This window comes from Rhinolophus hipposideros, assembly GCF_964194185.1.
Source record: "Rhinolophus hipposideros genome assembly, chromosome: 11".
NCBI classification, from domain to species: domain Eukaryota; kingdom Metazoa; phylum Chordata; class Mammalia; order Chiroptera; family Rhinolophidae; genus Rhinolophus; species Rhinolophus hipposideros.
In genome coordinates this window covers 56,307,703-56,321,601 of record NC_138057.1, presented here as the reverse complement: position 1 = coordinate 56,321,601, position 13,899 = coordinate 56,307,703, and the positions used below count along the sequence as shown (strand labels likewise).

Here is a 13,899-nt window from a genome sequence, read left to right as displayed (position 1 = left end):
AGTTATGTCATCTTCTTCTGGAACATCATCACAACATACTAAATGCGTCCATCTGGCTGACAATCTTAATTGGGGCTTATTTTCAGGGTACGTCTTATTTTCGGGGAAACATGGTAAAATGGTAAATTTTATGTTATATGAGTGATATCTCATTAAATAAAAAAATAATTTTAAAAATCTGATAAACCATATTTGATTTGATTTTGAAAAAAATGAACAAGCATTATAATTTGGTGTTTAAGGGACAGACCCCAGAACCAGACTACCTAGATCAGTACCGTGGCTCTCATCAGCAAAGTGACCTTAGTACTTACCACTCTGTGCCTCCATTCCTTCATCTGTAAAATGGAGATAACAACAGTACCTAACTCATAATATTGACAGAGGATTAAATAAAAACATGGAAAACACTCAGAGTAGTGCATGATACATAAGTGCTATATTAAGAGTTGGATATTATTATATTATTTTTTTATTAAGACCAGTGCTGCAGAACGTGTGGGAAAATTAGCACTCAAACCAACTGTGAGAGTATAAATTAGCGGGAACTCTCAAGAAATAATGAGGCAGCATATACTAAAATTTTAATTTTCTTTATCCTACGTCTATAAAATTATGACAGGTATAGAAGCAAAACACACAAAAATGTATGTACAAGATTGTTAACATCAGCATTTTTTATAACGACAAAGTGGAAAATGACCTGTGTCCATCTGTTGGGAATTAATTCAATAAATTATTAATGAAATACTATTAAGTCATTAAAATTGAAGTAGTTAGTAGAAACACGTACTGATATGGAAACATCACGATCCACTATGAAGTGAAAAAACAGGTTATAAAACAACATTTCGGGTTGTAATCCAATTTATATTTTGCAACATATACATATTTACATATGTATTTTAAGATTTTGCAAGTACATTCAACACATTTTCTCCATCAAAATTTGTAAACTATCAATAAATAAATCTAAACACAGGAATATGACCCTCTGGCTCTATTCTAACCACTGTTTCTTAGAGTCTGCAACACTAAGTGGAATAGGAGCTTGCCAAAATCCAGGGAAGTGACCCCCAAAACAAAAATCTACAAAACAACCTGCGAGTTGGCACTGGAGAACCTGATATTAACTGCTTTTAAAGAGAAGTTTTAAAGGATTTCACAAAATTCTGATGCATTAGAGTAAACTCCAGAGTTGGAGTCCCAATCATTTAATTAAATAACTCTATGGTCCTGGCCAACCACTAAATCTCTCTGAGAAATCCCAGTTCTTTAGAGTAAAAATAGGTTTAATAATTCCTCCTAGGATTGCCAGGACTAAGAGAGATCTTTACAAAACAACAATGGAAACTATAAAGGATACTTCTCTTTGGTTAAAATAATGAAAACCTTTAAATCAACAACAACCTAAAACCCCAGCAAATTGTTGAAAAATTGTGAGGAATTAAAAAACAAAAAACTAGGTCTAATTAAATGGTAATTAGGAAGCACTTAAGATGTGAACTAGAAGAAGGAAACAATAATGGTAAACACAACTGCACCACCTAAAAAATATCTCAAACCACTTGAAAGAGAAAAAAATACGATGAAAAATTAACACAGGACATTAAACAAAGACTGAACTGACTTGTGAACAACAGAGAATCTAAATATATTAATTACGCTCTAAGCAACAGAAATGATATAGAAATATCAGCAGTTTAAATTCATTTGCAAAATAATATTAGATGAAAGCTGACAAGGCGAAATAAACTGAACCTAAAAATCCCCAAAGGAGATCTGACCTGTGAACAACAGTGCTTCCTGGTTAAACAAAACAAAACAAAAAAATGCCAAAGCAAACACTAATATCGAAAAAAAAGTTCAAAATTGTTCTGGTATAAAATGAAATAACTCCAGCATAAAATTAAGTATTACACAGGAGAATGGCAATCACCACATATTTCTTTATATTTTTCCATATTTCTCAAATTTTTTACATCAAACAAATACTGCTTTTATAACAAAGAAAAAAAGTGTGGTTTTTGTTTCTTTCTTTTTTTAAACTATGAATACTTGCACTCAGAATACTTGCACAAAAATGAGAGAAATGGAGTTGTGGCTGAAAGCATAATACCTGCCAAAGTTTTTGACGGCAGAAGAATATGTTAAGAACTTTAGAAGCCGACTTTTCAAAAAAAATAATGAAACAACTGAGCCATGAAAAATACATGACACCTGTAAAAAAGAAATACATTCAAATAGTAACAAAGGATTAAAATCATCTAATGAATGAAAAGCAAATAGGAAATTTTAAGATTTAAACATAGAATTCCAAGTGAATTCCAAGAGAAATAGGCCAACTCCTCATTTCTCCCATGAGAGAAGCTAATAATGGAATTAATAGTAGGAATAATGAAAATAGTTCTGTTAAAACAATGTTTCTTACCAAAAAAAAAAAAAAAAAAAATGAGGGAGAAGGAAGAAGGGAGTAAATGGCCTGACATTATCTCCCAATCCAGCTTAAAAGAAATTGAGAATTCAAATCCAATTTAAATAAACCACATACGTATATTCAGAAAATGAGGGATAAACAGTATGAACTTAAAAGAACAAGGTTGGTTATAATTTTAAAAAGATAATAACAAGTAATGGCAGGATGTGGAGAAATGGAAACCCTCAGACATTGCTGATGAAAATATAAAATGGTGCAGCCACTTTGGAAAACAGTTTGGCAGTTCCTCAAAATGTTAAACACAGAATTACCATGTGATCTGATCCAGCAATTCTACTTCTAGGTATAAACCCAAGAGAACTGATCACATGTCCACAGAAAAACTTGTACATGAGTGTTCATAGCAACATTATTCATAACAGCCCAAAAGTAGAAACCTCTCAAATGTCCATCAGCTGATGAACAGAACAAAATGTAATGTGTGTGTGTGTTATGTGTGTATATTATATGTGTAATGAAATATTACTCAGACATAAAAAGGAATGAAATTCTGATACGTGCTACAACATGGATGAAACTTGAGCACATGATGCTAAGTGAAAGAAGCCAATCACAAAAGACCCCATATTGTATGACTCCATTTATAAGAAATGTCCAGAACAGGCAACTATACAGCAAAAGATGGATGAGTGGTTGCCTCAGGCTGGGGGAAGTGGAGTTTGGGGAGTGACTGCTAAACAGTAGGAACTTTCTTTTGGAGAGAAAGAAAGTGTTCTAAATTTGATTGTGGGGATGGTTGCACAACCTCATGATTATACTGAAAAATACTGGATTGTACATTTTAAAAAATGACGATGATGATGATGATGGACAGTAGCACAAATATCATAATTACTTCATTAAATGAGTAAACGCCTATGAAAGCAGAATGGTCTATATCAGTGCTGGGAAACAAATCCTAACAGTTAAAAACTAAAAGACAAACACAAAACCAGAAAAGGATGGGTATCATTATGACTTCAGGATATACTTTAAATCTACCCTACACAAAAATAAAAAATACAACAAAAAAGGAAACAAAATTCAATGTTTCTGTCCCAAATAGAATAACAAAACTACAAGATAAACTGAAAAACTGTGAAAAACAAACCTGTATCATTTTAACTGGGGATGACAAAAGAAAGGTATAGAACTGACATTAAGTATAAATTAAACCATTCCCCCCTTTGGTAGGGGCCAACTCGACAGAATCAGGTTCGGTAAGAAAAAAGATTTAGAAGATAGATAGATAGATAGATAGATAGATAGATAGATAGATAGATAGATAGATATAACAAGGCAAATATAAAATCTTAACAACTGGGAAATCTGGGTATACTATCGCAATTTTTCTCTAAGTTTGAAATTAATTCAAAATAAAAGTTTTAAGTAAAATTAACAATTATATAGTTAGGGGACTTAGAAGTCAAGGAAATAACACTTTTTTTCCTGGGGTACAAGGATCTCTCACCTAATTTGTTCTCATAGTAGGACCCAGAGACACAGTATTAATACAAAAAGCTTAACATCCCACAACAGCATTCGGAGACCATAACGCAAAACCACAAAACTATCTGTAAACATATCTAAATTCATGTTTCATAACAATACTAAGAGAAGTTTTATCAGAAATCTGTACTGAAAAGGAAAAATAAATATAATCTGTTTTCACTTAAGGAATTTAGAAAGAGAAAAAAAAGAAAAGTTGAAAAAGGGGAAGTACTAAAACTAAGATATACAATGAATAAAGGAAAAATAGATATGATAAAAACATCATGGGAGAATAGTTCAAAGAAAATGGTATAATCAGAGAGAGCAGGGTAGCTTTCAAACACAAAGAGGTAGGGAGTGGATTTAAGCAAAGGGTTGAAAAGAACAGCACAGGTGTTGTTGTTACAAGGAGCACAGGCAGGAGGGGTGTTCCCACAGGAAGGGCCAGGCACTACAGCAGGAAGGATTTGCAACCAATTTGGTGATTGTGAGTAAGAGGAATGAGAGAAGAAATGGACACCCATTTGACTCTTTTCCCAACAGGCTCTCTATGCCAAATTAAGAGCATCACATTCCCCTCCACCTCCTACAGCAGGAGATCCGGAAGCTAAGGGAGAAAAAGATCAATGAAAGGCTAGCTGGGTGGGGACTGGCAATGGGAAGAGCTCATACCCCAGGATCCCAAAATATTCCCTTCAGTGCCCCCTCTCTGTGCCTGTTTTACGGCCATTCCCTCAGCCTAGAATACCCTTCCCAACTCTCCTCGGTTTCTGTGTTCATTCAGTCATTCATTCATTCCACACACTACATTAAATATGTAAGGGGCATCTAATGTTGTGCTAGACCCTGTTCTAGGCAGTGGACACAGCAGTGAACAAAACAAAAAGCCGGGCCCTCATGCTGCTACATAGAGGAGACATAAAAAGTAACATATCACACAAGATAAGGTGCTTCCGAGCAGCAAAAAAGCATAAATGGAGATAAAGGTGGGAGAGGGGCAGAGGGGACGGAAGATGGAAAGGGCTGCAATTTTAAGGCACCATTTTGAAAGTGACATTAAAAACCTGAAAGAGCTAAGGGGTAAATAACTGGACAGGAAAGTTCCTGCCAAAAGAAGCGTCAACAGCAAAGGCCTCAGGCAAGTGTGCCTGGTGTTTCAAGCTCACATTCCATTCTGCCAGTAAAGGCCAGCTCAAGTGCCACTTACTCAGGGAAACTGTTTTGATGCCTGCAAATCAGAATGACTCAGTGCCTCAGCACCTTCTCTGTGTCTTCCTTAGGGCACCATGTATAGAGGAATCTCTCTTTTCAAACATATACAAAAGTAATCGCTGATCAATTCATCAAAAAAATCAGGTAAAGCAGGAAATCATTTAGAAATATACGTACATATTTTAAACATTTTTTAACTTCAAACCTATGATAGCACCTAGACCTTTTCTTTGAGTATGTGTCTGCCACTTTCTTGGATAAGCCACAACCATAGCCCATTATTCACAATGTCCATTTTTCCTTTCCTTTAAAGTGGAGAAGAGACCACAAAAAAAATACTTGCAAAGTTTCCTAGGAGCAGAATCCTTCAAGAGATTTACAAGGTTTCTCCAACCTATTTTAGTTGTCTTAACCACAATCTAATTCAGAGAACGGCAGGTCTTTCAGCCTCTTGCCTTTATCAAGTCCTTCTAAAGCATTTCATAAAAACAATTCTCTGCATTTATATTTAATCAATTTGAGTAATACTTATCAATTTATAAGTACCCTGGGTATCAATAACTTTGAGAACAAATACAATTGTCTCTTTCTTGGTAAACAGAGAAATCAAATGATATACAGGCAAACCAGAGCTAACCTACCACTTCGAGCATGTGTGTGCTGGGGAGTTGGCTAGCATGGTTTACTAAGGGCATGTTTAATTCAGAATGTTAAAATCACACCCAGTAAAAGATCTGAGTAGACGTCTCTCCAAATAAGCTACTTATATGGTCATTAATACGGACAATAAGTACATGAAAATGTGCTCAACATTATTAGTCATTAAGGAAATGAAAATCAAAACCACATTGATACACAACTTCTCACCCACTAGAATGACTATAATCATAAAGACAATCACAAGTGTTGGAGAGGATGTGGAGAAATTGGAGCCCTCAGACGCTGCTGTGAAAATGTAAAATTGTGCAGCTGCTTTGGAAAACAGTTCGGCAGTTCCACAAAATGTTAGAGTTACCATGCGATCCAGCAAGTCTACGCCTAGGTATAAACCCAAGAGAATTGAAAACATATGTCCACACAAAAACTTGCACGTGAATGTTCATAGCAGCACCCTCATAACAGCCAAAACCTGGGAATATCCCAAATGTCTATCAACTGATAAATGGTTAAACAAAACATGGTATAGATCCATACAATAAAATATTACTCAGTCATAAAAAGGAATGAGGTTCTGATACATGCTACAAAATAATAAACCTTGAAAACATTATAGTAAGTGAAAGAAGCCAATCACAAAAGGCCACATATTATATGACTCTATTGATATGTAATGTCCAAAACAGACAAATCCATAGAGACAGAAAGTTGAATGGTAGTTGTCAGAGGTTGGGGGTAAAGAGGAACATGGAATGACTATTAATAGGTGTGGAGGGTTTCTTTCTGGGGTGATGAAAATATTCTGGAACTACACAGTGATGAATATACTAACTTTGTGAATATACTGAAAACCACTGAATTGTACACCTTAAAAAATTTCACAGCTGTCAGTGTTCAATAAGTGCTTATTGATGAGGGGCAAAAGCCTGGATGTGTTAAATAGAAATTTCCACTGTATATATTTACAAGAGGCTTATAACCGCCTCTGTTGGAAACACAAGGCCCTTAAAGGTAGGGATGGCTTGTCATATACAGCATTTCCTTTAACATATAGTAGATTTGATTACACAAAATAGGTATTCAATCAAGGTTCACTAAATAAATAAAAGCCCACCTGTGAGAAACCAGGGATCTAGAAATGCTCTGACCAAGATTCCATGCTAATTAGGGAAAACTCACTGTTTATTCCCCATAATCCTGAATTGCCACCAACAAGGCACTTCTCTTAATCTAAAGTATGTATCCTCCATTTATACCAGCCTTACCACCATATCACAATCCAGGACACATTTCTAACTTCCATGACATTTTTAAAACCTAGTTCAAATTCTCCACCTTATGTCTATCACCAAAGGTGACTTACTGGTCTCTCACTATGTTTTTCTACCTCTTTAACCACATTCCCTAAGATAGAAATATCTCACATATTTAGGCTCCTTCTTCTCAAACACCCTAGAACCAAAAGGGACAATTATTATTATTTTCATGTTACAAATGAGAAAATAAAGTCAATGTCCAAGGTCACCTTTCTTCGAAGTTCATCTTTCTTCACACGAATCATGTATTTCCAAATTCTTTTCTCTTTAGATGAAGACGGAACTTTCTAATAAGATTTTCAAAAGAATAAGTACAAATAAAAAGACATAAAATCAAAGCAACACGTATAAAGTCCAGAATAACTGGAAAGCTGAGGCAAGAAGGGGAAAAACAAGGTTTTTTAGAACAAGAGTTAAACAAAGGGCCCGCTGCTTAGGGAAGATGTTGTAATATCAAGAGATGACAGGGACAAATGCAGACCCATTTAGTTTCTTTGCTCTGGTTATCTTCAAGGAGCATGAACTTCAAACTGGGGAAGGTAGAACTCTGATAAAAGGAAGCTAACATTTAAGGTAAGTGGCATGGAGAGTGGACAATGACGGGACACAGAGCTAGCTCAAAAAGAATTTGCTTTCTGATCCAAATAAATCAAACTCCATGATACTGAAAAGATTTTTAGATCTGACTGCTGATTATCTGACTGCTGATGATCTAAGCTATCTTGACAAGATGTCAAAAAGACCAGCAATGAAAGAATGAATTCTCAATTTTCAAAAAAGGAGAAATGCAAATCCAGAAAACCGTCTATGGGTATCCCCTGAAATTTTCTAGAATGGGTACGTGAGTTTTTTTAACATAATAAAAAGAAAAAAGGCACTGAGGGGTCTTTATTAAGGCAGACTATACAAGATTTGTTTCTTGACAGGATTACTAAAGTAGAAAAAGGAAGGATAATACAGACATATAGGTAACTGATTCTAATAAGACAATTTGTCAGAATCTTTTAATGACAGCCTAGTGAAGAAAATGAGAAAATGTTGAACAACAGAAGCTTGAAAATCTGTTAAACTCTACTAGGAGGATGCATCGCTGTTTGAACCATTTGGAAGGAAGCCTCCAATCAAATATCACCGCATTCCATCCTTTTCCATGGTCTAGACAACTGCCATGAATTTAATAAAGCTACAGACCTGCTCTTCACATTTGCAAGGGCCACAAACTCGGCGTGACCCAACACACACAGCCTGACATGCTCAGAAAGGACAGAGTCGGCTGAAATGAGGGTCCAAAACCAAAACTGAAATCAACAGCGAGTCAAGGCCAGCATTTAGATTTTTAAACTCAAATACATATATACGACTAAACTGTAGTTTATGTGGGAAATACCTGGGTAATAAAAGCTACAAAAAAAATCTACATACAGTCTCAAGTTGTGTTAATAAGATGCATGTGTCCAGACCTGATTACTGTAGTTCTCTAATTAATTAATTTAAAAATATTTTTTCCATATGAATCATTCCCAGGTCTTCATGCTAAAAACAGTTATAACCAAAAAAATCTACAAATGTCAGTTAAAACTCTAGCTTTATGTTCAGTTATTCAAGTGTATCTTAGGGTTAGAAAATGTTTTATCTGAGGAGCCTAATTTATTGATATTTTTATCAATATATCCTTGAAAGAAGGCTCAGATATTAAATTCAAGTCTTCCTTTTACTATGTAGAAGAGGAAACTAAAAAAATTAAGTAACTTCTTCCAAAACATCGCTGCTTAGCAAGGGCCATGATTCCCAAATCAGTTCCCTTTTCCCACACCTCTAGGTCCTTTTTTAAAATTTGTACTATGCACTAAAGAGTTAGAAAACATACACAAAAATATATATCAACACTGTATTTTGCTAAGGAAAAATCATCTTACCAAGAATGACCACAGCACATTAGCCAGTGAAATATTCTGACATGGTGTGATCACTTGAGTTTGATAACCAGTATGTTACCAAAAGGCACTCTAAAATACAAATGATTTTTATTCTCAACCATTAATGTGTAATTACTTATAAAGCATTATCCCATATCCCATTTAACATTAGAAAAATAAAGCAAAAGTTACTGCAGGGATGGAAAAGCTTTTAAGGGGCATGCCATTGTCTCCTGTGCTCAAAATCCCTCCCCCATCATAAAACCTACTATTATGAAAATTATTAAGATTTTCTACCTTCTAACCTAAACAGCAGGCCAAAGGTTTTCTTCATTTAGGGTAACATAAGAATCTGTGCCAAGGCCCTCATGCCCCCTCCACTTCCCCAGAAACAATGCCCCTTCAATAGCCCAAAGGTATAAAGGTTGTCTGGCAGGCAGGCTAGTGGGTCCCCTGTGGTCTAATGTCCATCCACTCCTTGTCCCTCCCACTCTTCCTCCTCTCCCCCTCCCCTCCCAATGCCTCTTCTCCCACCCCCTTAAAGAAGACAAATGGAGAATTGAGAATTGATAAAAGGGAAAGTTATCAAGGCTGTGGCTTATGATCACCAGCATCTGCTAAGCCAGCTCCAGGAGGACCCATCCACCCCTAAATGAGACCTGGATGGCTCTCCTAGCCCCAGGGCTCCTCTGGGACCCGTTTTGAAAGGAAAAGGGAACTTTACTGCCCGAATACCCTCCTCCCCAGTCTCATCCATTAGAGCCCCAGCAAGCTCTTTGTTTCCAACAGCTGTGGGGGGTGTGCGGGGAGGGGGGGGGGGACAGGCGGCCTTAGACTGAGGGGAGAGGTCACTCCCTTGCTCCCTTGGCTGCCAATTTCTAGGCCCTCCCGCAAAACATACAAACCCCCGTCCAGGATCATTCCCTCGGAACCGGTCCCCCATTTCCACAACACCTTAATAACCCAGGGTCACACCTTGCTACACAGAGGCACTCTCTGGACCTAATTAGCTCTTTTCTATTACCCAAACCCTACAGAGGATGACTCCCTAGCTCTCTCCCTCTGAATCCACACAAACGGGGCTCGCTCCAGGACCCCCATCATTCCTCCACAATGCATATCCCAGGGCATATCCCTGAGCCCCAGGCTTCACCCAGGCACACCACACAAAAAACCCAGGGTCATTTCCTGGCCCCCAGAACTATTCCCTGCTCATATCCACAGATCCAGGGTCACTCCAAGCCCTTAGCGCGCCCCCCTCTACACCCAAAGGACATATATACACGTACGTACGTGTACACACACACACACACACACACACACACTACATCGCCAATCCGCGTCCTCTGGGCCTCCGGTTCCTTTACTCACACGACCCCTTCAAGACTCCATCCAGTTCCCAAAGGAAGAACCTCGCCAGCACATGGTCACTCCCCTGGCACTCACCCTGCCTCCCCCCCAGGTCCCTCACCATCTCATACACACATACACACATACACATACACACACATGCACACACACACAGAAACCCCTGCCTGGGGCCGCCCCCCTCCCCTGAGTCTTCACAACACAAACACGCGCTCCCTAGTGCACACCCACGATCACACAGGGAGCCTTAGCAGGCTGTCTACGCCTCGATGGGTCCCGGCCTCACCACTTCCCAACACGCCGGGCCACCCTCGCCCAGCCACTGGACACACAAGGACGCACGCACGGCCACTCCCCATCCCCAATGCCGGTCCTCAAGCCCGCACGGCGCGCTCTCGCCTGCCCTCCGCCCTTGGGCCCCGTTCCCCGGGACCCCCGGGCCGGGGCCTTTCCCAGCCTGGCCCCGGGAACCAGGAGGAAAGGGGAGGCGGCGGCGGAGGGAGGGGCTACAGGGACAGGCTCCGGCCGGTCCTACCTGAGCAGTTGATGCTCTTGCCTTTGCCGCCGGGACACTCCCCGCCGCCGCCGCTGCCGCCACCCGCGGGCTGGTTGGACGCGCGGCTCCCGGGCAGAGAGAAGGTGAAGAGCAGAAGCACCGACGTGTAGCAGCAGAAGGCGAGCGGGGGCGCGGCCGGCAGCCGGAGCGCCTCAGCGGCCGCGGCGCCCATGACTGGCTCCCCTGGACGGCGGGAAGCGCAGGGAGCCACAGGCCCGGGGCATCCAGCCGCGCGCCGGGAGCCCCGCCGCTGCCTCGGCGCCTCCTAGAAGACGCGCCGCTGCGCCCGCGAGCAGACCCTCTGCATCCCCGTCCCACCAGCAGCGCCCGCCAGGCCTCGGCCCGCCGCGCTTGGGACGGAGTCGGAGGGTCCAAGCGCGTGGAGAGTCGCGGACGCGCGAGGGTGCGCGCGAGGGTGCGAGCCCACGTAGGGGAGACCCAGGCTCGGGGAGCGAGCGGACGGGCGCGCGCGCGGCGGGCGGGGGTCGCGGGGCAGGGAAGGGCCCAGCCCCTCACTAGCCTCCTTGCCTTCCCTTTGTGTCCACGGCCGTCGCCACCGCGTCACAAAGACCCCGGCCCGCCCGGTGAGGGGCGCGTGACAGAGCCGCCGGCGGGAGGGGTGGCTGCGACCCCGCCCCGCGCACACCCCCGGCGCCCACGCCGGCAGCTCCGCCCCCGCCCGTGGCCGGCGCCGCCTCCAGGGGAGCTATTGTTCCTGCGGCGGGGCGGGAGTGAGGAGGGCGGGGATCTCGGCCGCCCCTTGGCGCGGCCTCCGTGGGCTGGCCGGCGCGGAGGATGCTCCGTAGGCATTACCCTAACAGACATGTTTGCCGTCCTTTGTAAGCACTTCTGGATCATTTCCTTCGCCCAGCAGCTCGGCTGGGAAAGAAGAGCAGGTGGTCTATTTTCTAGGTGAAGAAACTGAGCCACGGAGAGGTGAAGGTGACTTGTCCAAGGTCACATACCAAGAAATGGGCAGGACCAGAATTGGAACCCAAGTTCTGACTCCAGCAATGTAGTTCTTAGAGATGGGTAAATGGTTAAATTTCTAGTATCTTCACTCCTACCCCATTTCCACATATACCAACTGAATCTAAAATACTGTCTTAAAGTAAGGAATAGAGGGAAGAAATAAATGACAGTCATTATAGTCAAGCTGCTAAATTACTAAAATCAAATAGGTTGAGGTATGAGAAAATGATTCTATTCTTGTTTTAACCAGCCTGGGAACTTACTAAACTTTTGAACTTTCCATTCCTGGGTAGGGATATACATCAAACCCACAGAAAACCCTTTGATTATCACCTGAAAGACTGACTAAGGAAAGAATGTCACATAACCTGACATCCATTATCTAGACTACTGGTCATCTAGACGATTAGCATCAAGACCAATCCAGGACTGATTCTCAAAGATGTACTTTTTACTATAAGAACCCTCAACTTTTCGTTCTTCTTTGGAACACTCTGGGTATTGCCTAGTAGTTGTGTTTCCAGTTTGCAAATCCTGAGACCCTTGAATAAGTCCTTTTATTTCTAGCCAAAGCGTTCTGATTTCATTTAAGTTCTGTCAATAGTATAGACAATTCTATGCTGCCCTCTCCCACTAATAATAGCTAATATAGAGAGAGTAATTGCTATATCGAAGACCTAGATAAAGCTGTTTCTGTACCTGCATTCTTTCCCATTCTTTTTACAGACCTACAGGGGAGTTTTCATTCTCATCCCAATTCTACAGAAGAGGAAGTTGGGACCCAGAGAGATAAAATGATCTGACCCCCAGTCCAGTTTTCTTTCTGTCCCATCCTGATAAGTGAGACCCAGCCATGGCAGTAAGATTATGGACAGGATTGTTTAAAAGTCCTTTCACTTTTTCATTCTATTATGCTGCCTCTTACCTCAGAAGGAATTTTTAACTCTCATTGAAAAACTGATAAATTTAACTCAAATTTTTTTTAACCTGTGAAGAAGAGCCACCACAAACAAAGCCACATTAGGGAAAATATTTTCAATGTAAATAAGAGACAGTATACTTAATATAAAGAAGGAATTAAATTAAGAAGAAAACATGACGTAACTGAAAAAATGGAAAGCTGACTTGTCTTATCACATAAAATACAGACAACGTATAAAAAGCTATTTAGACCTACTAGTAATAAAAAGCAGATTAAAACTATAAGTTTTTTTCTATAGATGATTAACAATAGTTAGAAGAATTGACAAAACCTAGCACTACTAATTTATACTTTTTGGGAGGGCAATTCAACCATGTATCAAAAACCTTTAAAAATATGTTGACCCTCTAATCTAGCAATTCCACATATTGGAATTTAACCTAAAGAAATAATTGGGTAAGCACACAAAAATGTACATATGGATGTTCAACACAACCTTTTAATAATAATAAATATAATTTAAATGTCCATGAGAAGTAAAGTATAGTGCCCTCTTTGTACAATGGAGTGTTATGCAGCTTTAACGATGATTGGGTTAGTGTTTATGGACATGGAGAAAAGCAGGATATTAATGAGTAGGTTTAAGAAAATCCTATTTTTCTCAAATATTCATGTGTGTACACATCCATAAGAAAAAAGTCAAGAAGAATACATGGAAATATATTAACACTGATTATCTCTAAAAGGTGGGCTTATGAGTAATAGGTACTTCTTTATATTTTTCTGTATTGTCTGAATTTTTTTCGGTGAAAATATTTATTATATTTTCAAAAGCTATTTCCTTTTACATTATACTTTCATGATGCTTTTTATATAAATTCACATTTTTAACATGTTGTTAAGATATGCCTCAAACCTCGAAACTGTTAGCAGTGGCATGGCAGTTGTTGCAACCAAAATTCAACTTCTGGCTTCTGAATCAGGTGTGATCCCAGATTCCTGACTGCTAAGCC

General features: G+C 40.2%; 1 protein-coding gene across 1 annotated transcript in view; it reads right to left on the bottom strand.

The window, feature by feature from the left end:
• Nucleotides 1-11,669, bottom strand: part of TMEFF1 (transmembrane protein with EGF like and two follistatin like domains 1) — a gene marked incomplete at its 3' end in the record, with an annotated part of 34,825 nt that extends 23,156 nt beyond the window's left edge. Inside the window, exon 1 of the mRNA XM_081067145.1 lies at nucleotides 10,972-11,669. Within this exon, the coding sequence (XP_080923271.1) occupies nucleotides 10,972-11,164 (193 nt within the window). The 5' untranslated portion in view covers nucleotides 11,165-11,669. The remainder of the gene's footprint in view (nucleotides 1-10,971) is intronic.
• Between the last annotated feature and the right edge of the window lie 2,230 nt (nucleotides 11,670-13,899).